The sequence below is a fragment of the Stigmatopora argus genome, chromosome 11 (genome assembly GCF_051989625.1).
Source record: "Stigmatopora argus isolate UIUO_Sarg chromosome 11, RoL_Sarg_1.0, whole genome shotgun sequence".
In the NCBI taxonomy this organism is placed as follows: domain Eukaryota; kingdom Metazoa; phylum Chordata; class Actinopteri; order Syngnathiformes; family Syngnathidae; genus Stigmatopora; species Stigmatopora argus.
The window spans coordinates 1,502,871-1,528,852 of NC_135397.1; the positions used below are offsets into that span (position 1 = coordinate 1,502,871).

General features: G+C 42.0%; 2 protein-coding genes across 12 annotated transcripts in view; one reads left to right on the plus strand and one right to left on the minus strand.

Moving 5' to 3' along the window:
* On the minus strand, nt 1-10,622 carry bfsp1 (beaded filament structural protein 1). The gene is made up of 8 exons (XM_077612576.1): nt 10,032-10,622; nt 8,693-8,753; nt 8,349-8,444; nt 6,323-6,415; nt 4,667-4,780; nt 3,334-3,554; nt 2,913-3,004; nt 1-1,441 (listed from the first exon to the last, which is right to left on the minus strand). The coding sequence occupies exons 1-8, from the start codon at nt 10,397-10,399 to the stop codon at nt 351-353; spliced, it is 2,136 nt and encodes a 711-aa protein (XP_077468702.1). The 5' UTR covers nt 10,400-10,622; the 3' UTR covers nt 1-350.
* prokr1b (prokineticin receptor 1b) overlaps nt 8,368-25,982 on the plus strand; it is a 24,220-nt gene continuing 6,605 nt past the window's right edge. For 5 of the 11 annotated variants that reach the window (XR_013303766.1, XR_013303764.1, XR_013303767.1 and 2 more), the window contains exons 1-7: nt 8,368-8,504; nt 16,788-16,845; nt 17,954-18,279; nt 20,057-20,545; nt 20,964-21,002; nt 21,160-21,646; nt 21,715-21,864. Coding sequence is in view for 7 of the 11 variants with exons in the window: in XM_077612585.1 (XP_077468711.1) it covers nt 20,124-20,545; nt 20,964-21,002; nt 21,160-21,646; nt 21,715-21,849 (1,083 nt within the window). In the remaining 4 variants the exon portion in view is untranslated. Of the gene's footprint in view, nt 8,505-16,787; nt 16,846-17,564; nt 18,280-20,056; nt 20,546-20,963; nt 21,003-21,159; nt 24,374-25,982 lie in introns of those variants that run through there. The other 6 variants (XM_077612578.1, XM_077612582.1, XM_077612580.1 and 3 more) reach the window with 6 other exon arrangements.

Here is a 25,982-nt window from a genome sequence, read left to right on the forward strand (position 1 = left end):
TTGAAGATATCAAAGCAAATTAGTACACAGCAAAATGGTGCTGAGGGCGGGCCGTGAAATCCAATTGGACAAATCAAATCAAGAAAGGGGGAATTGGATTTGGAGGACAGAAGGGTGGCACAACTTCATCCGTCAATATTTTTGTGGTTTATTATTATTTTTATTATTATTATTTTAAAGGTGGCACAGTTTTTTATTTTTAGCGTTTCATTTTTTGAGGTCCCAACTTTTCAGACAAGAAAGGACGAAAGCATGAGCATCGCCGTCTGCTCGCAGAATCGGACCAGGAACCCTAGACTGCAAGTAGAAGGGAGAGGCTGGAATATGAGAGCAGGAACCTTGAGGGTCTTCTAATGTTTCTTCTTGCTGGATTTCTCGATGGTGGTTTCCACCACCATGGAGGTCTCCTCGTAGCCTTTGAGCTTGCGCCCGTCTGAGAACTTCTCTACGGACTCCAAGACCACCTTCTCGTAGGTCATGGCGTCTGGGGTGAAGCTACTGGAGCTGGAACCGGTGCCGGAACTGGAGCTGGTGCCGGAGCCGGAACTGGAACTGGAGCCGGAACTGGAGCTAGAGCTGGAACTGGAACTGGAACTGGTGCTTGAGCTGGAACTGGAGCCTGAACTGGTGCTGGTCCCAGTGCCGCTGCTGGAAGTGGAACTGCTACTGGAAGTCCGGGGCATGGATTTGGGAGTCGTCCCGCCGGTTCCGTTGTCGTCTGTTTTCTTCTTTGGTTTGGTCGGATCCACCGCGGGAGTCGGATCTGTGGGGCCGGAGAATGGCTGGATAGGGTCTTTTGGATCTTGAGGGTCTTTGGCTTGAGGGTCTTTGAGATGGGGGTCTTTGGGTTGAGGGTCAGGGTCTTTTTTACCCGTGCCATTACCGTCCTTGCCTTTCCCGCCTTTGTCTTCCTTTCCTCCCGCCAAATGAGACGGCGGCGTGGGAACTCTAGGTCTGGGACACGGAGTGGGTTGAGATGGTTGAGGGGTCAAGCGTCCGAGCGCCTGATCTTTAATGGTGACGATGACGTGTCCGGCAGACGGTATGGAAGTGCAGAAGCGAGGGTCCGGATAGCTTCCCTCCCCGGTGACCAGAACGTAACGACCCTTGGTGTAAAAGTCGGCGATGGGTTCCGGCTTCTTGTACTTCCGCATCCGGTCTCTGACGATGTTGCAAAGCGTGTCGAAAGCCTTGCTGATCTGAGCTCCGTCCGGAACGTCCTGCGGAGACAATCCGGAGAACGCGGACCTCTCCTCGGTCCTCCTGACGTTCTCCTCCGACATGTCGCCCTTGGTGTTGTCGTCTTCTGGAGGATTTGCTTCCTCCTGATTGTTGTCCAGCATATCACGAGGGGTAATGTCTTTCTTCTTCTGGACTTTCTTGGCCATGATCTTCTGCCGAGGTTTTATGTTGCTGATATCTTGGATGGCCAGCGTGATATCTGGGACGGAAGAGAAGGGTTAAACATTCATGGTTAGGAGCTGTAACTTTTAACAAGAAAAACTGGTCTGGTGCCTAAGATGGATCTGGAGAAACTGGGCAATGTTTGGTCCAGACTAAAACCAGATCAAGTTGGTGGTGCACACCTGTGGGGTTGGTCTAAATACAAGCCCACAAATTCTGGTCCCAATATAGTTGATCTGAGACCTCATGGAGGGTTGGTCCCAGTTCTGAAATTGCACTTTTTTGCCAGGTAACAGGCATTATGGGATATATCGTGTGCTTGGCATTACAGAACCAAACCAAATAGGGTCTAATGTATTTTGGTCTGGACCAAAGAAGGTGAACTATGGACTTTTCCTGTTGTGACTACGGTCTCGATTTCTGAATATCTTGGTCTGGTCTTGATGTCGACCCTCAAAGGGTTTTTTGGGGGGTCAATACAGACGCTCCCCTACTTACGAACATTCAACTTACGAACAACGGTACATACGAACATGTCTGCAAATTGCGTTTAAGTCCAAAAATGTTCGCAAGTCCAATTTTGTATTTCGCGTCTTTTTCGGAGTAGTACTTCTTTCCGCCGCTAATACCGACGCCTGGCGCTGTGAGAGCTCAGCTCACCCAGCATCTACCTTCCGCATTGCAACGAAGAAGAAGTGCGTGAATGTATCTCCAGTGTGCAAAGAACCTTTTGCATTTGTATCATTAAATATCTCATGCATCCAATATTGAATATGGTTGGTAAAAAGCTAAAGGCTTCTATTGAGGGAGTTGGAAGGAAGAGGCAAGCCATTTCATTTGAAACGAGTGGCAATAATAACGAAGCTTGATGCGCGTCAGAAAGTGGTGAGCGTTGCACATTCAGTACCATTTCTAAACAGAAAGATCGAGCAGCAGGACCCAAATATTGAACGTTGCACAAAGTTTGCAAATCAATTGAATGATGCCGTACAGTGCTACTGCATCATTTATGATGAAAAAAAGAAGAAAACTGTGCAATCGTCATTAGGTCGCTTCTTTTGGCCAGTTTCTAATACATAAATCTATCTCTCTCTCTACAGTACTGTACATATTCTCTCCATTTTATTGAATGTTTTTTTTTTTCAGTACAAACCAATGCGTGTTACTTATACAAGCCTTAAACATACAAATGCACTTATATAAACCTTCAATATACTTATATAGGCCTTAAACATAAATTATAATACAAAATATAGCACTAAATCAACTTACAAACAAATTCAACTTATGAACAATCGCTCGGAACCAATTGCGTTCGTAAGTTGAGGAGTGTCTGTACTTGCATACTGATGTTTAAGTCCAAGTGTTGAGTGTACTATTTCATTTTTGGCAATGCTAAGCTATTCGTTTTTTCTCAGTCTTGCAGAGTTTTTCATTTTTGTTTTTCGTGATCTTGGACCTGACACCACTTGCCAGTCTAGCCGTTAAATTGCTGACAAAATACTTACCTCTACCCCGGTTTGTGGAAGGAGGGGCTTGTGTGTAGTGGTAACTGGTGGTGAAGAGGGTCACCGGGGTGCCGATAATTGCAGAATTCAATCTGCGAAAGACATGGTTCCAAAGCAGGAAATTCAGTTTTAAGCTGAAAATAGTGTGCTTTACCTTTTGAAAAACAACAGTAATCAATGTTGAAATTCCATGGCGCGCAAACCGTAGGTATTGGCGGGTTTATCACGGTCACGCTAGGTGCTAGCGTGTCGGTTTCTTCTTGAATCTTCTGGACATTCAGTTGCGGTTGGAGTTGAAACATGTAGAACTTTACTTTTGAATGACTTTATCGAACTTTCGGGCTCCTTTTTAGTAGTCATCACGTCGCTAGCTAGCTAGCCGTCAATGCCAGTGGCCCCTGACCCTGACCTGAGCCCTCACCTGTTGTCCTCGTTCTCGATGATCCTCTTGTACCTCTCCAGCTCGTTCTCCAGCGACGTCTGGTACATGGCCAAGTGACGACACTCGCTGGTGAACCTCTCCAGGGCCCTCTCGGCGTCCTCGATCTCCTTGCGCAGCGATTCGATCTGCTCGTTGTTCAGCTGGATCTCGTCATCGAAACTCTCCTGGGTGTTGCGGATGGCTTGCTCCAACATGGCCGCCTGTGACCCATGCACACGCCGTTTTAATCAAGGCGCGCTGATGAAATGATTCTCGGGAATTACGGAGACGCCGGAGCGGATTTAACGGAGGCGTCCCTGTTGCGCGACGACGGCGTGTCGTTCTCGAATAACTATCGAGCGCGTAATTAAGTCAAAGTTTGATGTAGATTGTAAACGAAGTTGACGGTGGGTGGTTAAATTCCCGTACGGTTTTGGATGCGTCTCATTTTACGTTTGGTTGAAGCAATCGGGCAGAAGTGAAAAATAACTTTTACAGTTCCTAGTTGATTTATTCTAAGATGACATTAGTATTTAGAATTTAATGCCGATTTTTATATGTGATGGTAGGTTGCTAAAATAAAAAGGACTGAAGCTGACATCTAGTGGTTCAGAACTGTTATTAGCAAATCATAGCGACGGAAGGGAGGGATGACAAATTTGTATTTATTTTATTTGTAATTGCTCTTGCTGTAATGATAATATTACAAATCTAAATACTCTTTTATTTGCACTTTGTATCATTTTTTAAGGAAAACCTTTTCTGGAGTACAATAATCTAATCTCAAAGACCCACATTATTTTTTCCACTAGCAGTGAGTATATATATTTTAGTTTAATATAATAAATAAGCCATAAAGACATTTAAATAAATAAAAAAAATTGGGGGAAAGCATTACCTTATGTGAATCCCATGAATTATGCATTCACATTTGACTCGGTTAAACTCAGTTAAATCTAACTGACTTTACAAAATAAAATAAAAAATGTACATACTAATAGAAAAAAGGGTTTAAATTGATTCACTCAACTGAGCAATAATCCTTAAATAATAGGAAACGTGCAATAATAAAGTAATAATTCCTATTATCCAATCAACTTAAAAATTCATTCATGTAATCTAAAAAAAATTCTGACTGAAATGGAACATTATCCCTAAATCTTTGAAAATTGATGTTATGAATGACCTGCTTTGCAATTGTCCATTTTTTTTAAACTCGAAAATCTTAAATATAAAGCCTAAAATCGTGTTTTTGTGACCGAGTCATGGGGGCGAAAAGGGGATGCTTATTTTGTAGTATAGTTGTTATGGTGACCATTGTCTTGCCACCCACCTCCGCGTGAAGACGTTGTTTTTGTGCCTGCAACTGGCAGAGGGCGCTCTTGTACTCCTCCAGCTGACTCTTGAGGGCGGGCAATCTGCTCTGCACCAGTAGCTTCTCTTGCTCCTGCACAAAACCACAAAAAACAACCACAACTTTTGAAATAATATCATACAGCAAGTGGATTCTTGTTGTCTGCATGTTGAACTTAAAAGCTCTGATCCCATCAAACTTCAAATATAAATGAATAGACAAAAACAATATGAATTTAATAGTGATGACATTGCGATGCTAATGTTAGCTTCTAGCTATGGCGGCTAGGTAGATAATTTAATATTTATGGGAACTTGTGTTCATGGACTTATTGTTTTACTACATCATTTTTAACAGGCTTTTTTACACCAGTTGAACTCAATAAACAATAAAATAAGAAATAGAACACTTTTCACCTCGTATATTAAAGTACATTTTTGTAGGCGTCATATTTGGTGGTGTACTGTTGCTAGTAATAAAGTTATTCGTACAGTTTATTTCCAAATATGGAACAACTTCGAAGTATAATACCATTTAACTCTCACGTTAAGTATATATCCATGAGTTTTTACCAAATCTATGCTAGTTCTATTTTTTTTTTTTTTTACATTTTGGCCAACGACATTAGCATTTAAGCTTTGAAGAGGTACTTTACTTTTTTTTTTTAGAGCCACTCCACCTCGAAATGGCTGATTTGATGTGTGGATTTTTTTTTGATGCAGTGGCGGTATAAATGCGAAGGGGCCACCAGTGTCAACGGGCCCCTCGAGTCGAGGGGGCGGGGGGACTCATCACTCAGGGGGTCCTTTGAGACCACCTGCCCGGGAGGGAGGGCCGCCACATATATTTTAACACGTAAACAATGTCTGGATTAAAGCTCTAGTATACATCACGTTTGCTTTCGACTCTTAAACGCCCCCTTGAGGCCCAGCTGCAACATAACATAACCCCCCAAGCTCCGCCCCTGTTTAACCAAACAAAAATGCATATATCTTTTTTACATAGTAGCTACTTATTTATGCTGTTGACTACTTATTTATGGATTTATTGTTATTCATTTTTTACTTTTCCGAACCGCTTTATCCTCACAAGGCTCATGGGGGGTGCTGGAGCCTATCCCAGCTAGCTGACGAGGCGGGGGACACCCTGAAATGGTGGCCAGCCAATCACAGGACACCAGGAGACAAACAACCAATCATAGCTAGGGGCAATTTAGAGTGTCCAATCAGCCTAGCATGCATGTTTTTGGACTCTGGGAGGAAACCGGAGTACCCGGAGAAAACCCACACAGGCCCGGGGGGGAACATACAAACACCACATAAGTGGACCGACCTGGATTTGAACCCAGGACCCCAGAGCTGTGAGGCCGACATGCTAACCACTCACCGCTGGGTCACCTATTTATTGTTATTTATTGATTATTTGTTTGTTGATGTTATTATTGCACTTTAAATCTCTTAAATCTAAATTATACTTGTATAATGACAATAAAAGCATTTTTGTGCTTCTTCCACAGCTTGACGGACACGATACAACGACGCGGACGCAACGGGACCGCAAGGCCGCGAACCTCGGCGGCGAGCATCAATTCCCCGTGGGGCGGACGCACACCCGCCATTTTGCCAGTGACCTCACCTCTGAGATGCCTACGGACACGGTAGGAGCCAGGGGAAGCGTCTGGTTGATTTGCTGCAAAATGTGGACGTAGGTCTGAATCTCCGCAAGGTTCTGATGAGAAAACGGGAAAAAAATGGGTTACGTGTGGGTGGATAGCGGATGAAGGGTGTCAAACTCGGGTTGGTTCGCAAGCCGCAATAATATCAACTCGATTTCATGTGGGCTGGACCATTTTAGATATAATATTTAGATTTTTTTTAATTGAATTATAAGAACTTGATCAAAAGCCCTAAATATTCAGTTTTTTTATAGATATAAAACTGTTTATTTGAACTTTTTTTGTTAGTAAGGGAAAACATCTAATAATCATTTGTTTTTCATTTCAAATGGAAACAATTTTTTTAAAAATTATATTCAATGTTAAAGTGGAAAACCAATATATTTTTATATATTTATGTTTAGATTTTACAAAATGCTTTTTACCTAAAAACACCAAAAGAAAAAAATGGATAAAAATTGCAATTATTGATTTAAAAAGGGGAAAATCAGGAAATATAATATACATGTATAATTTTCATTTGAATTTGATCCTAAAACAGAAAGTTGGCACTCATGATTTACTTAATCAGGCCACACAAAATGATGCGGCGGGCCAGATTTGGCCCCCGGGCCGCCACTTTGACACCAGTGCTCTAAAGTGTCATTTTGTTTTTAGAAATCCACACCGGCTACACAAATGTATTCCAAGTCTCAAAACTAAACACGTTCCAAGAATTCAAACCCCAACAGTGGTTCAAAATGACTTTTTATCTACTACCCGACGTAATACGTGGGTCATATTTCGCGTCATATTGAGCTAACGATGCTATTAAAGAATAATTTGCCATCAAAGGCGCTGCCAGGCGAGCGTTTGAAGAGGAAGAAAATGGCCCAATCAAATGTGTTCTGGGAAATGTCAACAATTGAAGCCATTCCGACGAATGGAAATGCTCCTATTGGACGCGCGACCGTTTGTTTTGTTCACTTTCACGGTCACGTATTTAAAATAAAAATACATTGTGCGCATTTGATGTTTTATTTTATGTCGCCATAAAACGAGTGAGTTTTTTGGTGGGAATAAATCAGGCAGGAAGGGAAAACAAAGTCACGCTAATGCTTCAATGGAGGCAAAGCGTGCACTTTATCCTCTAATTTAAACAATATTTGACTAAATGGGTGCTTTATAATATGATATATTACTGCAGAGGTGTCCAATTTTTAGCTCTCTAATGGCCGCTTTCAAAACAAAAACAACCAGAAATCACTCTGCTTTTGTTAAAGTAATGATCAGAATCAGTTGATATAAAATAGGCATAAAAATATATATTTTAGGTAGTAACTCAGTGCCACTGACAGAGAAAAACATCCATTCATTCCAATTGGATTGGACATCTGTGGCCGTCAATGGCAGTGTTAATAAGATCAATTTGTGCCGGCCTTTTGAAATAATGTCTATAACTGTCAAAGGCAGTGAAAAAAAAAATCAAAATTAAAAAAAGAAATAAAGGCTATAGAAAAATAAATCCTGATACATTATGCGAAAATAAAAAATACAGTAATCCCTCGATTAACGCGTCTTCACTTATCACGAATTCACTACTTTCCGATTTTTTTTTCCGCTATTAATTTTGTTTTGTTTTGTTTAAAGTCCGTAAAAATGTGAAAATCCACACTGAAACGTGGAAGCCACTTTTGCTACTAAGACTCAGCACTGAAGGAAAAAAAAATATATTTAATAGGGGTGACCCTACTTCACGATTTTTCGATTATGTCTGGTCTACATAAACCGTGATATTCGAGGGATTACTGTATACAGTATTAAACGATTTTTTATCTTGGAGAACCAAGAGAAATGAAAACAACATACTGGAATTCTACACAATTTCAGTTAACGTAAGTTTTTGGCAACAGAATGGAGGCTAAATTTAAGCTTCTTGCGAGGGCCACATTTAAAGAGTTATTATTATTATTTTTTTTAAATGATGCGTATGTTGGTGTCGCTGACCTTTCTGTGTCTTTCTCTAGTGGAGTTGATGTCATCCTGGAGGAACTGAGACTGGATCTGGTTCTCCAAGTTTTTCAGCAGGGCGTTGTCGGCCTCCTGCGGGGAATCGAACGCCAGGGCTCAATAGCAAGTCATGTTCCCAAGGAAAACCCACAGGTGAGTGTCAACAAAATAATCACGTCAAATTAAAACTATTTATTTTTGCTAAAAAAAATATTAGTTATTTTAATGAATGGATAAATCAACTTTTTAATTGATTAAAATGAAATAAAGCATCTAGGTTTTTTCAGGAGGGATTTTTTTTCTTCAAATATGTTATTTTATATTAGATAATGATGTAGTACCTTGTTTAGTTGTTCCAGTGTTCCTCTCAGTTGTTCTTGATAATCACATTCGTTTCTGTATCTGGAAAATAACAAGACAATACAATTAGTAACGTGCCAAAAGTTTAATTTGAGAAAATATACCAATATTGGCAACCTATTTTTCCAGAAGGCTTAACAAAGCATTAGGGGCGTGTCCCGATGGCGTATTTTGTTTAGTGCAAATCCCATACATCACAAATGTTTCACTTATCAGCAGAAATAAATAGATTTTTTTTAATTTTTGAATAGCAAGTGGGTGTTTTTTTAGTATTTTTTTCAGGTTTTGATTAATTTACATTCTTTGCAAAAGAAAAAACTGGAAATACAGTCATACCTCACTTACGAATGCTTCTAGGTACGACTGTTTCAGGTTACAATTTTTTTTATATGCAAAAAATGATTGACTCAAGATACAAAAAAGATCTGAGTTACGAAATCCCTCAAAAAGTATTCATTATTTTATTTTGAATTCCCTTTATTAAGCAATTAAAAACGACAAATGTGACATGGCACATATTTTCACACACACACACACACACACACACACACACACACACACAAGGCACACGTAAAACTCTAGAATGTACTACAAAGTGGACAGCTTTCGGCCCCGGTAGAACGGGCGCGTGCCGCCTTCTGGCGGACAAACACTGGTATACTGGTATTACATCTACAACGGCCACGGAGGGAGACATTTCAGTAGCGCCGGGCACATTTTCATATGCTTTATTTATTTTACGACATTAACAAATCATTTCCTTATAATTTTCTCTCATTTTTGCGATTTTCCTCACATCTTTCATCCAAAATTGGGACATTTTGACCAATTTTCAAGGGTTTAGTTGGTACTTGTGTGAGGACCGTGGAACGAATTAGAGAATTTACATATAAAGTACACCTCTACTTACGAAATTTGCAAGTTACGAAAAAAGTCTTTTTGTAAGTAGAGGTATGACTGTATTTCCTTTTTTTAATATATATATATATATATATATATATTTTTAAATGAAATCAGGAAAAACGATGTTTTTTTTTCACTTCAACTGTTAAGCCACGAAAGTAGGACGGCGGCGTTTCGCCGCCGATCGTAGCCCATTTGGGACCACGCCGCCTCGGGAGAAATCTGCGCTCTTTCAATTTACTGATATCACGTGTGGAAATGGAAAGTCAGTGGCCTGTGGTTGGATTACTGGCTACCAACGCCATTCCCTCCAGGTCTAACTTGTCCCCCACCTCAAACCTGACCATATTTCATTCCCCATTTTATCTGCAAAAAAACCGTCAGATTAGCGGCGAGCCCTGGCGTCCGTTCCCTTACTTGCTGGTGAACTCATCCAACATCCGACAGGCGTCCCTCAGCTCCCTCTCCAGTTTCCCGCGGTCGGAGGCCAGCTCTCGGATCCGCCTTCCGTTGACCTGGATCTGCTCCTTGAAGGCCTCCTCCAGTCCGCTGGCCTCCTCCATGCGCTGCAGCGTCTCCAGCTGCTTGCGGAAGACGGCGTTGCGCTGCTCCAACACGCGGGCCCGGTTGATGTAGCGGGCGAAGCGTCCGTTCAGCTCCTGCAGGTTCTCCCATCCCTGGATGGCCGAGACCCCCGCCGAGTCCTCGGGCTCCTCGCCGAAGACGTCGGAGCGCTCGTATTTTTCCTTGCGCACCTCCTTGCGGAGGTAGCTGCTCTTGAACATGCTGTTGGGGGGGCGGTCGCCGTGACCTGGGGGGCGCTGGCTCGTGCTCTCCGGCTCCTTTATGGCGTGGAAAAGTGGGGTGCTCACCCTGGGCCGTCTCGCGCTAGACTAAACGCCGCGCAGCCTCGGCCGGCGGCGAAATAGTCGCCGCGGACCTCGCCCGGGACAAGCGGCGCCGGCCTGGGGCCTTCCACGGGCGATTGTTGTCTTTGTTGGGTGGGCTGGAAAAGCCGCGGCGCTGGTGATGACCCAGCAGGACTGCGCTCGCACAATTGGTCGACGGCCGCCGCCGCGAAAGCGCTGGCCGTCGGCACACAATGCTTGTGCTTCTCGTCAGAGGCTTTGTGGACGCAGCGGCAGTTTGGACCTGGGCCCGATGGCCGGATAGAAGAGAAGTTTCCCGCGCTTCGGTCACGAGAATGGCGAGAATGAGCTTGTGATGACCGGGATTTATGCTTAAAATGTACTAACCGTACGTTTACGCTTTGCCTGACAACAGGGTTCTATTGATGTGGCTATTGAAAGCGTAGTCTGGCTTCAATTCCAACTAGTTAAGAGTTTTTCTAAAAATGGTAGAATGGGTCAAAGAATATTCAGAAATGAGTGATCAAGACTCGCGAAGATCCCTAACTACTGAAAATGTACAATGAAAATAATTCACCTAACGGTTTCCTTCTGCGTCATTGTAATGGTGTCGTAATGGAAGAATCTGATGTTCTATCAGACCGCCATTTTGGATCAAAGTATAGTAGAAACTAGTTTTTTCAGAATAAGATTGCTCCAACGTTGTTGTAGTTGGGGGCTTATTTCAGGATCCACAGAAAAATGTTGTATACTTCTAAATGTAGGAGCCCAAAAATCATACAATCCGAAACCGGTTTGGTATGATTATAAGCAAATCAGAAAACATGTATGCAATGAAATGCAGGACGAAAACATGGCAATTTCTTTGATAGGATGCGTCAATAACCGAAAAACTAGTTGATGTGGAAAAGGTTTGGACCAAAGAAAGCAAACGATGGACTTTCTCGGCGTGAATATGCCTTTGGAGTAAAAAACGAAATTTTTCTTGAGAGTTACCTTCTAGCCAATGAGGCTGAAGCACCACCTGACCGCCACCCACCGTTTATACTCACAAGACCCGTGACTTGTTCGGGTGGACTACAAGAAAAACTTGAAGGCCCATCCCTGCTATGGATAAGACCATACTTTTTTTTAAAAAACAAAGTAGGCCAGGGTTGAAAATGAGTCCCAATCTGCCGCCATTCCCAACGTTCCACAACGCTTTGACATTCAACTGAAACATCTCCCACCCGGATGGTGACGTTCCGTTCAATTTGAAATCATAGCGGTCCTTTTTACGAGCCTCCACGTCTTGCATGTCTCTCTGCAAATCTTTTTACGTCAATCCACTGTGAAATTGGATTGACAACAGTGTATCACGTGTGCAGTGACATTCAAGGCTAAAGACCACATGCTAGCTCCATGATTTTCTTTTCCCACAATTGATAAGAGAGAGCAAGATTGAATGGGATCAAATTGTGGGCCAGCCCATTATTTCCGACGCACAAAAACAACTCCAGCAAACCCCCCGTGGACCTGTAAGGGCACCCTCCGAGACCTCATCCACCTTATCTTCAAAGATACTCATTTCGTTTCCTGCACAACTATATATTAAATGGGAAAAAAATCATCACGGTGGTGGGGTGGTGAGCTGAGCCGCCTCACAGTTCCGCCATGGAGGGTTCGATCCCCCGTGGATTTTGAACTTCCTCCGAGTAGTCCGATTCCCTCCCTTGGAGACTCTAGAACACAGGTGTCAAAGTGGCGGCCCGGGGGCCAAATCTGGTCCACCGCATCATTTTGTGCGGCCCGGGAAAGTCAATCATGAGTGTCGACTTTCTGTTTTAGGATCAAATTAAAATGAAGAGTATAGATGTATATTAAATTTCCTGATTTTCCCCCTTTTAAATCAATAATTGTCATTTTTTAATCCATTTTTTCTGTGTTTTTAGTTCTAAAATAATTTTGTAAAATCTAAAAAAATATATTAAAAAAGCTAAAATAAACATTGTTTTAGATCGATAAAAAATGGAATATTCAGGGCTTTTAATCCAGTTCTTTTAATCCATTTATTTAAAAAATATATAAATATTATATCTAAAATGGTCTGACTGACGATTTCAAGACCATTTTAAGGGTACGGCTTATACGCGGAGACGGCTAATATGCGAGAAAATACGATAGTGGCCTGAGGTAAGCTCCAGCACCCCCGCGAACGAAAAATGAGTGAATTTTATCTTGACAACCAACAAAATACGATGGCGTTTAAACCATTGACAAGCTGCTTGGTGTTAAACCCAGAAATATATTTCATGAATCCTCTTTCCATGCCGTTTACGAGCTTCTAATATGGCCGCCGTAAACTATTTGAAGCCTCCCCTAAAAACGGTCAATATTTTATCCTGTGCATATTTTCCATGATTTGCGTCCGCGCATTTGCTTCGATCTATACGTTATTTTTTTATTATTATGAGGCGCTGTAGTATATCTGGAATTAAGGTGGGATTAGAGAGCGTTTGTTTTTGTTGCTGAGGGATTCTGGGACATTGTGACGGTGGCAAGCCAGGTCGGGCGGGCAAGTAGCCCCTCATGTTTTGCGGATAATTAATTTAAATTGAAGCACACGGAGGCAGCTGTCTTATCTCTGCTTTTCTGGGGGTTGGACATGTCGTTGGGGATTTCACTTTTAGCAACTCATTCTCTTTTGCAATCAAAACTAATGAAACTTTTCCCAAGAATTATTTTACTTTTCATTTCGGGTGACAATGGTATGTTACGGTATTTTTTATATATGTATTTTTTTACATGACTTTACTTTACATGACTTTACTCCTGGCCAAAGATTTTTTTTAGCTCCTGGCTCAAGATTTTTAGCTCCTGGCTCAAGATTTTTTGGCTCCTGGCTCAAGATTTTTTAGCTCCTGGCTCAAGATTTTTTAGCTCCTGGCTCAAGATTTTTTAGCTCCTGGCCAAAGATTTTTAGCTCCTAGCCAAAGATTTTTTGCATTTTTAGCTCTTCGCAAAAGATTTTTAGCACCTCGCCAAATATTTTTAGCACCTCGCCAAAGATTCTTAGCTCCTTGCCAAAGATTTTTAATATTTTTAGCTCCTCGCCAAAGATTTTTAGCTCCCAAGAACCTTTTAGCTAAAAGCCAAATGGCTCGGCTCTGTGCTTTGTAGGGTGAAATCGAAACACAATTGCAAAAGGGCAAAAAAAGCAAGAGTACCCCACTTCCATCAAAAAAAGAATTGATCGTTCAAAGTCATCAGCGCTGCTGTCTATCCTTGTTTACCGGCTGTTAAGGACGGATGATCACAAAGATGTCAGCCGTCGAATCCAAACACCGGCACCCCCTTCCCCTCGCGCCCCCCGCAGTCCACCTGATGAGATTTTGGAGCCTTCGGAACAAAACAGCCGCTCTCACAAGAGAAGCCAAAGATAATGCAATGTTGATTAATTGTAAATAGCTGCATGTTCGAGGCTTGGCTTGGCGGCGTCAAGCAAGAGCAACGTATTAGCGATGCATTTTCCAGAAATTGGAAGTCGTGTGGCCAGCGAGGAAAATGCATCCAAAAGTGACGCCCGTTCATTTGGTTTTGTGCCTCACAAATTAGCGTGCACTCTGAAATATGTTTTTCTGTCTGCATTTTCCGGATCATCAATGCTATTTTTTTAAATAGTTTGGTTGGGGTTGCAACTAATAAGCTCATATTTCTTTTATTTGTATTTTTTAGACTGTCAACAGGTTGTTAATTGGTGTTTTAGGCCATTATTTTCTGAAAAACTGTTATTAACAAATCCCTATTTAGCCTGATATACTCCATTTTACCATTGTTACTTTAATATACTAACTTATTTATGTGTACTCTTGCATTCTGATCAAAAAATGCCCTCCGAAAAATGGTAAATACAAATATTTTTTCCTCTTAATCGTGTATTCTGTGACTTATACTCTGAAAAATACTATAAATATTTTTAAAAAAAACTGTGATTAATGAACTAAAAATACAGTTCCAGATTTTCTAGATTAATGGGATTAATTAGGAAAAGCATGTATTATTTTCCTTGTAACATTATTTATAATGTATCAACCGCCTTACATATTCACATAAAATCGGTAAACGTTTTTTTTTCTCCGCCTGATCATAAATATTTGACCAACTGCTCATTTTCTGCCTGGTATGCCGTTATGGAAGAAAAATATATGTTATTTTGGGTGCAATAGTTGTGCACGTCTGAGTGATGTCACTTGTTGAAGCCGTCAATTTTCGTAGGACGAAAGCGAGCGACATTTAGATGCTATCGAGGATCCTTTAAGCGTCAGTCGAGTGGAAAGCGCAATACGTGCGTGGTGTGAATCTTCATGCTCCACTCACGCACGTGAGACGCTAAATTAAGCTTCTCGGCGAGACGCAAAGGGAATGAAAAGATAAAAATATGCAAAATGGCCCACACAAGAAGCTTAAATCCAGGCTAGGCTTTTTTGCGTTTCTTGGGTTTAATACTAAATGGAGGTAATCACTTCAAAAGTTATTGCTTTTTAAAAATTATCAATTTTTTTCCCGTGACCGGATGTTTCGTCGACGGACACTTGGTCCCCGGACGTTTGGTCGAACGGACGTTTGGCTGCCGGACAGTTCGTCGAACGGAGAATCCGTCGCCGGATTCGCTCGCTCTCAAAATTATAATCATGAGAGAGAGAGAGAGAGAGAGAGAGAGAGAGAGAGAGAGAGTTTGTAATTGCATTGACAATGTCAGAGGAATAATATCTAAATATCTAATATCAAAATGATCAATAAGTTGCTGGTCTGTTGGTTGTCGGTCTGTCTGTCTGTCTGTCTGTCGGTCTGTCTGTCGGTCTGTCTGTCGGTCTGTCTGTCGGTCTGTCTGTCGGTCTGTCGGTCTGTCTGTCGGTCTGTCTGTCGGTCTGTCTGTCGGTCTGTCGGTCTGTCTGTCGGTCTGTCTGTCGGTCTGTCTGTCGGTCTGTCGGTCTGTCGGTCGGTCTGTCGGTCTGTCTGTCGGTCTGTCTGTCGGTCTGTCTGTCGGTCTGTCTGTCTGTCGGTCTGTCTGTCGGTCTGTCTGTCAGTCTGCCGGTCTGCCGGTCTGCCGGTCGGTCTGTCGGTCTGCCGGTCTGTCTGTCGGTCTGCCGGTCTGTCTGTCGGTCTGTCGGTCTGTCTGTCGGTCTGTCTGTCGGTCTGTCGGTCTGTCTGTCTGTCTGTCTGTCTGTCTGTCTGTCTGTCGGTCTGTCTGTCGGTCTGTCTGTCGGTCTGTCTGTCGGTCTGTCTGTCGGTCTGTCGGTCGGTCGGTCTGTCGGTCGGTCGGTCGGTCGGTCTGTCGGTCGGTCTGTCGGTCGGTCGGTCTGTCGGTCGGTCGGTCTGTCGGTCGGTCCGTCTGTCGGTCGGTCGGTCTGTCCGTCTGTCCGTCCGTCGGTCTGTCCGTCCGTCCGTCCGTCCGTCCGTCATGATTATAATTTTAATTTTAATTTTGAGAGCGAGCGAATCCGGCGACGAATTGTCCGTTCGACGAACTGTCCGGCGACCAAACGTCCATTCGACCAAACGTCCGGGGACGAAGTGTCCGTCGACGAAATGTCCGGGTACCTTTTTTTCCAATTGTTGTGGGAAACTACAATTTCTTTTTTTTTTACACAAATGCATTTAAAAATGAATGCAATCTGATAAATAACTATTTTTCTATTGTAAGTTTCAGTAGATTGAAACTAAATGTAAATTGCTTGTCAAGCCATTTAAATGTTTAATTGCCATAAATCACTTGCAGTCCACTTTGGATTAGTCCTTTTTTTTTTTTTTAAATGTTTAAAATGCAAAAATGATGATGTATTTTACAATATTATCATATTATGGGATTATTTGTGGCTGCTAGTCCTTAACTCATGTTTGAAATGGCTTTTGCTTTTGATTGCTTTTCAGATTCAGACCATAAAAAATGTGGCAAAAATTCATGAGGTTTGATAAATGCTAAAATTAGATTAGAACTTTAGAACAAGACACATAAGACATTGTAGACCTAGTTAAAAAAAACTGGAGCCACACTATATCAAATTTTCTCTGCACAATTTGGTTAAAAAAAAATAGAAAACACTAATGACAACTGAATCTGAGAACCCAATCGATAAAATTATAATCAAAATAGAATAGAAATGGGTAAAAAAAATTGTCAATCTGTCAGGAACCGTAGCACAAAAATGCAATGTGTAATTCTCAAGAGAAATTCCAAATCCTGCAATTTGCTCCTTGTTTCTTGCCAATGCTGTTTTTTTGCAAGTCTTCCATCAATGTTCTCATCCTAAGCACTTTTTTCCAGCAATGGATTTACACTCCAAAATGGATGCAACGTCGGACTGGTCGCCAACTAATCACAGGTGAATTTTAAAAAGCTGACCTCCGATTTCTGAGCAATGTCCTCTTGTTTTTCTTTCCTGTTTTCCGGTGATTTTTGCTGCTACCGCAAGGTCTCCCTCATAAACTCCTCATACGACGTATGAGTCATATTCTTTTATTCATTTCCCATGAATCCGCAAAGAAAGCCATTTTGTCAATAAGCCGTTAACCTTTTATTCACCGACTAATGAATTGACAGCTTTTCTGATGGTCGATAGATCATTTATAGACATTCAATTTCATTCAAATGCTCTTTTTCAGCCTCTTGAAAGAAAATATTCTTCTATTCTAGTCATTTTTCAACTCATGACATTGATTTCAATGGGAATATTCCTTTAACCGGAGTACAAAAGCGGACTCATTGTATCATCTGACACTTTAAATAAAGTTTTGATCCATTGAATTGAATGCTTAGATCAGGGCTGTCAGACTCGGGTTGGTTCGCGGGCCGTGTTAACGTCAACTCCATTTCATGTGGGGCGGACCATTTTAGATATAATATTTTGATTTTTTTTTTGATAAATGTATTAAAAGAACTGGATTAAAATCCCTGAATATTCAGTTTTTTAATAGATCTAAAACAATGTTTATTTTAGCTTTTTTTAAATATATTTTTAAATTTTACAAAATGATTTTTGAACTTAAGACACTGAAAAAATGGCTTAAAAAATGACAATGATTGATTTAAAAGGGGGAAAATCAGGAAATGTAATATACATCTATACTCTTCATTTTAATTTGATCCTAAAACAGAAAGTCGGCACTCATGATTGACTTTTCCGGACCACACAAATTGATGTGGCGGGCCAGATTTGGCCCCCGGGCCGCCACTTTGACACGTGGTTTAGATTGTCATTATACACGTTTAATGAGATTTCAAGATTCTCCGACTTTTAATGGATATAAACGTGCAGGCAGAGGAAACAGAAGCGCTAAACCAACAAGAGCAGATGGGCTGGAATAAAAAAAAATCTGGAACTGGTTTGCCATTTTCGACCAAAATGGGGGTCGTATCAAAATCCAGATATTTGCACCACCACAGTACATTAAAAATACTAATGCACATTGATTAAATGTTGTGATTTCAAGCCGTTAAGGTGCATCCCTCAGCAGGCTGTCTGACACGGATGGATTTGGCGCTTCCACCTTTTGGCACCCGCACATCCTCACCCCCCCTTAAACCCCCTTCGTCATCATCTCCTCCCCGCCACGCTGTCGTCATCGTCGTTGGGGGGGGGGGGCGGATTTAAGTCGGCGGAGGGACAACTTTTTGTTTTCTCTTCCAAGGAGGCGAGCGAAGAGCGAGGAGCTTGGATGATTCATTCCGCTTTGCTGGCCAGCCAATCCAAGATGGCTCTTCTAATTGGTCGGTGAATTAAATCCAACGCTTGCCGGACATTCCACTTGATTGGCAGGTAAGTTAAGTGTTGCTTTTCAAAATAAGAGTGTCAAAAGGATGGATTTTTTAGGAAACATTTATTTTCACTTTAAGGCTCGACTGTGTTTGATGGCCGATGGTGTCTCAGCTAGATTGATAGTATAGTGGTTCAGCTCGTCATTACCATTTTCACCCATTAGCGTATATAAGAGTATTGCCCGGACTATAAATTACAATTTTTTTTCATAGTCTGGGTGGGCCTGTCACTTATACGCAGGTGCTACTTATTTTTATCTTTTTATTTTAGCCCTCTGATCGCTAATGGATTGTTGTGTTTTTTTTGGCTCTAATTATCCAAAAATGTGACATCAACAAGTGGCTGTTTTGCCTTCTATTACTTGAGCGTATAATGCTTGTTTTTGGTGGTTTTTGATTACGTAAAAAAAAAAAACTGCCACTCAACAATGTGACTTATACTCATGTGATTTTTTTTTTTCCTCCCCTTTCAATATGTTTTTTAAGGCTACTGTGATTTATAATCCAAAACGTACAACAAATAGTTGTTCGTCCTGGATGGACGCCGTCATTTTCCCGTCATTTTTTTTAATGTTCTTTGACTTTGATGTTTTACTGTCGTCTCCGCGAGAAAAAAAAACAAGTATAGCAGAAGCCAGGCAGCAATTAGTGGCATCTTGATTATTTTAATGAGGTGAAAGGACTTCCAAGACTCAAACAGTTACTTATCTATTTGAGTCCACCTGTGTAGCGTTGGGATGCTAGCTAATTAGCTATTGATCCGTTTCATGTCACAATTAAAGACCGACATTGTCGTTGACCGTGCAAGAATTATCGCCTAGGCCAGACATTTACCATGCCACAGAAATCCCGTATAGGAATAATATTAAGACCTCAAAACAATAGGAATGTTCTTGTAATTTCTATTATATTAAATTAAAGGGCGTATTCGCAACAGGAAAGTCCACAGTTGGCTTTTTTCTGCCTTTTCACGTTGCAATTTTTACAAGAATTTAATAGCGACATGTTTAAACATGGTTTAATTATCGGTCAAAAGGCTCGGGGCGGAGTTCTAAACGAAAGCAACCAATTACGGAGCTCTAGACTACTGAGTATCATCTTGAGTCTCAGTCTGCAGAAGGTCCCCCCTTGTGGACTTCCTGGGTGTGGCTCCTGTTTTTTTTACCTAGGTCTACAATGTCTTCTGTGTCTGTGGTTGCTACGGCAACCAAGGAAATTTCCCGAATACGGGATGAAATAAAATTCTAATCTAATGTAATCATCTCGTGCTCACTTTGATATAATTCAGTAAATAAAAGCGTTTGCAAATCAGATGGGATGGATGCGACCTGGATTTTTTTTTTTTTTTAACTCTAGCATGAAAAGCCAAAACAATAAATCAAGTGCAAGTAGACAGCTGAATCTTGACCCGGGGGTGATGTGCGCTTGCTCCGCGGTTCCTCGCCTTCCGCAAGATATCCATCGGTGCGCGCCTCAAAGCACTCGACTGCGTACGAGACAGGTCGCCGATCCCCTGACGTGATTTCCTTCTGATGCGCAAAAGACGGTTTTCAGAGTCCACTATTTAATAGACATAAATAACCGATTCCAGAAATAATTCTCGACTATTCTCCAGCACTTTCTAGACAAGGTGTCGGGAACCTTTTTGACAGAGAGCCATAAAAAAATCATATTTTCAAATGTTCGTCCTTGGGAGGCACGCTCAAAATTTAAAAGTCAAAATTGTATGAAAATGTGTGCATACGTGGAATAATAACACATGCGACTTTTTCTTCAAGGTGAACATGCATCAAAAGTGACGTGAAAGACTCCTTTTCCCTCTCCCAACTTTGGCCTCCGAACAAAATGGCGGACGCCAACGCCAGCCACCCGTGGGATCGCGACCCGGACGGCTACGACTTGGACTACGGCGTCCCCCCGGACGAGATCCCGGACGCCACGCAGGGTCTGGTCTTCTTCATCGCCACCATCGTGATCGGCGTAGTCCTGGTCTGCATCATGCTGGTGTGCGGACTGGGCAACTTTATTTTTATCGCCACGTTGATGCGCTACAAGAAGCTGCGTAACCTGACCAACCTGCTGATCGCCAACTTGGCCGTGTCGGACTTTCTGGTGGCCGTGGTCTGCTGTCCCTTCCTGGTGGACTACTACGTGGTCAAGCAGTTGTCGTGGGAACACGGTCTGGTGCTGTGTGCTTCCGTCAACTATCTTCGCACCGTGTCCCTCTACGTGTCAACCAACGCCCTGCTAGCTATCGCCATGGACAGGTAAGACTTAAGCAGTTTTCTTCATAGCTCGTGTGCTAATGTTAGCTTCCTCCTTACAGTTGTAGAAAGGCTTTTTGCATGCTTGTAATTCATTATATTAATACTTTTTCTTACCATTTCTTCTCTTTTGTGTGTTTTTCAAATCTAAGTTGTTTTGAAGTTGCGTATAGTTTAGCGGGTTCATGCGCAGGTTTGTGTGCTAACGTTAGCTTCCTCCTTACACTTTTTTATAAAAGGTTTTTGCATTTTTGATGTCATTTTATTATAATTTCCTCTCTTTTGCTCATTTTGACGAATCAGAAGCTGTTTGGTTTCAGGGTTGAGACTTTTGGACGCCTATCTACTTTTGTCGTAATAGTATTAGCTTGCAGTAGTATGAAAATTCATTGTTCATTCTTTTTGTGTGGGATTTTCTCAGGTACATGGCCATCGTCCACCCTCTCAAACCTCCAATAAAGTACGAAACAGCATTTTTGCTCATTTTGACGAATCAGAAGCTGTTTGGTTTCACGTTTTGAGACCTTTTGGACGCCTATCTACTTTTGTCGTAATATTATTAGCTTGAAGTAGTATGAAAATTCATTTTTCCTTCTTTTTGTGTGGGCTTTTCTCAGGTACATGGCCATCGTCCACCCTCTCAAACCTCGAATGAAGTACGAAACGGCCTACTGCCTGATCACCGGAGTCTGGATGGTCCCCGTCCTGGTCTCCATCCCCTCGGCCTACTTTGCCTCGGAGACCAGGTACCCCCAGGGGGGCGGCGCGACCGCCGCCCCCAAAGTCTTCTGCGCTCAGATCTGGCCCGTGGACCGGCAGGTTTACTACCGCTCCTACTTTTTGTTGGTCTTCGCCTTGGAGTTCGTGGGCCCCGTGGCGCTCATGGCCTGGTGCTACGCCCGGATTTCCCGAGAACTCTGGTTCAAGAAGGTGCCGGGTTTCCAGACCGAGCAGGCCAGGAAGCGGCTCCGCTGCCGCCGCAAGACGGTGGTGGTCCTGATGGGGATCCTGCTGGCCTACGTGCTGTGCTGGGCGCCGTACTACGGCTTCGCCATCCTACGGGACTTCCACCCCACGCTGATCTCCCGCCAGAAGAATTCCTTGGTGGTCTTTTACATCATCGAATGCCTGGCCATGAGCAACGGCATGATCAATACCTTCTGCTTTGTCAGCGTCAAGAACAACACGGTCGATTACCTGAAGAAAATGGTGCTGCTACGATGGAGGTCCACCTACGCGCCCGCTCGGATGCCGCCCGACGTACAGGATTTAAGGACTTCGTCCTTGCCCGTCACCGAGGAGATTGAATGTATTCATTTGAGGTAAACCGGCAAGCTGTTTAACGTTTGGACAAGTCCGTTCTTTATCTGTATAGCTAGCGGATAAACAAGTGGGTTTCCAACCTTTGCGGTTTTTCATCGTAGATGGCGTTTTTCAAAATCTAACGATACAACTCCGAAGCGATGTGACGGAAGGTTTCTGACGTCTTGGTCCGAATGTAAGACGATGTTTTCATTTGAATGAAATGAGGCAGAAACATTTTTGGTCGTCTTAAAATCGGTGTCTAGACGTGGTACCAAACCACAATGCTAGATGGCGCCAGATATCGTTAAAGGGAACGTTGAATGCTTAACGCAGTTATTGCAATTTTGTTGTTTTGTCGCAGTAGATTGGTTCATTGACATTTCAAAAAGGACAAACCGTTCATTTACAGATGCGATTTCACTTTAGTTTACTTATTTAAATGTTCAGATATTAAGAATGAGGCGAAATAACATGCTTTATTCCTTAAACATATTTTTAGAATTGTTTGTTTAATAATTTTCTGTCTAAAAATTGAATTTGCCATTCAAAACATCTTTTTTTTAAATCTTGAGTCTTGAAAAAGAGAGGGTCGTCTTATATTCGGGCCAATACGGTATATTCTAAAATAGTTACAGAATGATCTCCTCTCGGCATACTTACATTTTGGGTCTATTGACAAAGCTATTGTTTCATAAGTCAAATAAATATATGCGTTGACAGTAAGATAGTCAGTAAATAACTGAAATATATTTTCTAATGATTAAAAAAATGAATGACGACGTAAAAAAAGAGTAGCAAAGTGCGTGTTTAAAAGGTTTTTTGGTAGTCCTGCTGACCTGGTTGCTAATGCTAATGCTAATACTTATGGATTGGTGTCATTGTCTTATGCAATCTGCATTGTGATTTTATGATTGCCAGTTAATATTCGCCCGGAATTGCTTCGTGGGTTTTAATGCGGTCTGGCACAGTACGGCTTGTTATTCTCTCTATTTGGAAAAGCTTACACTTAATGATATAATTATTGTGTGGTGGCATTTAGTGGCATGTTTGCTGTTGCTTTTTTTCTTTTTCTTTTCTTAGAGTGAGTCAGTAAAGGCAACATGTTGTGTTCATTATCGCTTAACCTTTACGTGACATTCGAGGCAATGTGTTCTCGTGTTGGAACCACTATCATAAATCACAGGAAAAAAATGGCGTTTTCCTACACGGGCCTGCTTTAAGTTTAGATAAATTTGGAATGTATTTTTACTCATGCATGACATCCAGAAAAAAAAGTAGAGTAGCGTATTTTCATATTTAAATTGAATCTATGCCCTAATTATTTGAGTGTTGGTTGTGATGATGGACTTGGTGGTTCTCCATTTTTTTGGTTTTGGTTTTTTCGCTTGTGTGTTCTAAGTGCAACAGTTAGAACATAAAAAAATGTATTTGCGCTGTATAGAAAACACATTTAAAAAACTGTTCGCCAAGATGGAATGCAATTTTAATGTTTAACGATATCTAGAATTAAAAGAAAATGTCAACTATTAGCATATGGAAGTCAACAAACTATTGTAAGAATACATAAGTGTGAGGGAATGGAAAACAGAATAGCATTTTAGTAAAAAATAACTCGTTTGTATCATCATTCTGTAACACGAACCCAGCTCAACTTTAATAAAATGTCTAAAACTGGCCAAAATGAATCCTAATTTGTCTCCGCTAACTCGGAATGTTTCCCATTTGACACTTCTAAAGGACAGACAGGAAACCAATTGGTCGTCACGGGCCAATCTTGCGTTTAATTCAAGCTGAATGTTGCGTAATGTTATTTAAAAAGTATATTTATTCAAATTGGCAGCTCTATCCTGAAAAAAATGTGACCATGCTGACTTTTAATGCAAGTATTTGGACATAGTCGAGCGCACTCGATTTGTTCTTAAGCTGGTCTCCGAACGAATGCTGACTGGATCTTGTGAAAATCACTAGACTGTAAAATTGTCTGCTTGAGCGCGCGCAATAAATCTAACTTATGGAGTCCAAATCGTGGGCGCGTTGAACGCCCGGCGACAAATGGCGTCTGCTCTAATAAATCTGGACAACCTGCTGAATGGCGTATTTTAATGATGGCAATGTCAAAGTAAACTTCCAAGGTTCATTGTCCACTTGCTAGATAACAACTTTGATTCATGGAAATGAGAAGAAAGGTTGCTTTTTGGGACTCGGTCCAGTTGATCCGTCTTAATTTGAGAAGTCTCTTCTCTCGCAAATGTTTTCTTGGCTTCGACGTCTCGGAATTTTTGTGTTTATCCATTCCTGGTGCTTTTTGGATGACTCAACGGCGTTTGTGATTTTACCCAGGGACGTCAACGAGAAGTTGTCGTTTTCATTGCCTCTTCCCTCTGCAAATTGTTGCGATGATGTAGCGCTTCTTTTCCTAAAAAGGTCGGACGACAAATCACGTTGTTCGTTGGTCAGATGGTTTTGGGGGCATTTCGAGGGGATTTCTTGTTGGTTTTTGGGCATTCCGGGTGATTCGCCGATGGTTTTGGGCATTATGGGTGACCAACTGTTGGTTTTAGGGATTTCCAGGTGACAAACTGTTGGTTTTGGGTATTCCAGGTAACTTCCTGCTGGTTTTGGGCATTCTAGCTGACTTAGTGTTGGTTTTATGCATTTCCAGGTGGCCTACTGTTGGTTTTAGGGTGATTTCTTTCTGGTTTGGGGCATTCCAGGTAGCTTACTGTTGGTTTTAGGCATTTCAAGGTGACCAACTGTTGGTTTTGGGTATTCCAAGTAACTTCCAGCTGGTTTTGGGCATTCCAGCTGACTTACTGTTGGTTTTAGGCATTTCCAGGTGGCCGACTGTTGGTTTTGGGGTATTTCCAGGTGATTTCTTGCTGGTTTGGGGCATTCCAGGTAGCTTACTGTTGGTTTTAGGCATTTCTAGGTGACGAACTGTTGGTTTTGGGTATTCCAGGTAATTTCCTGCTGGTTTTGGAAATTCCAGGTGACTTGCTGTTGATTTTAGGCATTTCTAGGTGACTTTCTGTTGGTTTTGGGGCATTTCCAGGTCATTTCTCATTGGTTTTGGGCATTCCAGGTCATTTCAGATTTCAGTTTTGGGCATTCCAGGTCGCTTACTGTTGATTTTAGGCATTTCTAGGTGACTTTCTGTTGGCTTTGGGGCATTTCCAGGTAATTTCTCATTGGTTTTGAGCATTCCAGGTCATTTCACATTTCAGTTTTGGGCATTCCAGGTGACTTTCTGTTGGTTTTGGGGCAATTCCAGGTTATTTCCTGCTGGTTTGCGACATTCCAGGTCATTCCTTGTTGGTTTTGGGCATTACAGGTCATTTCAGATGATTTCCTGCTGGTTTTGGGCATTCCAGGTGACTTACTGTTGGTTTTAGGCATTTCCAGGTGACTTTCTGTTGGTTTTGGGCATTTCCAGGTCATTTCTCATTGGTTTTGGGCATTCCAGGTCATTTCAGATTTCAGTTTTAGGCATTCCAGGTTACTTACTGTTGGTTTTGAGGTATTTCGAGTTAACTTTCTGTTGGTTTTGGAGCATTTCTAGATTATTTCCTGCTGGTTTTGAGGAATTTCCTGGTCAATTCCTGCTGGTTTCGGGACATTTTTAAGGTTCCTCATTTGCCTGTTGGCCACCTCCAGCCCGGGGGCCTCAGCTTTGACACCCCTTTATTTTACCATCAGAGGTCTGCGACCGTTTGCATTAAAGACCCCCCCCCCCCCTCCACCCATGGCCTACAGCCATCTTGACAGCAAATCATTGGCTGCCCCTGAATAATGAGCGCCATCGTTTTCGCCGTCGTCGCCCGGCCTCGCGCTGGCGTTTATAACAGTTTAATCAATGTGTCTTTTAACAGGTCGAATGAACAACCGAGCATTTGTTAAATGCCCGCCTGCTCATTATGTATTGGTCTTCAGCCACAAAGGGCAGGGCCGGTTTTTGCCACGGGCAATGAGGGCGACCGCCAAAGACGCCATCCCTTCGTTAGCCACTTGCGAATAAATAGTGCCTTGGTTTTTCTTAATTTTAAGAAAGAACAACATTGGAATGATCGTCTTTACATTACGAGGTCACAAAAGAAGTAAATCCGCATTTTATCCGCGTACGAAAATGGACAGTCGT

What these genes read in the sequence shown, in the direction of transcription:
- bfsp1 (XM_077612576.1), bottom strand. Translation starts at nt 10,399, where the DNA reads ATGTTCAAGAGCAGCTACCTCCGCAAGGAGGTGCGCAAGGAAAAATAC. An exon ending in CACTGGAACAACTAAACAAG is followed by an intron (nt 8,445 to 8,692) that starts GTACTACATCAT and finishes GATTCCCCGCAG; the next exon opens with GAGGCCGACAACGCCCTGCT. An exon ending in AACAACGTCTTCACGCGGAG is followed by an intron (nt 3,555 to 4,666) that starts GTGGGTGGCAAG and finishes CATGGGTCACAG; the next exon opens with GCGGCCATGTTGGAGCAAGC.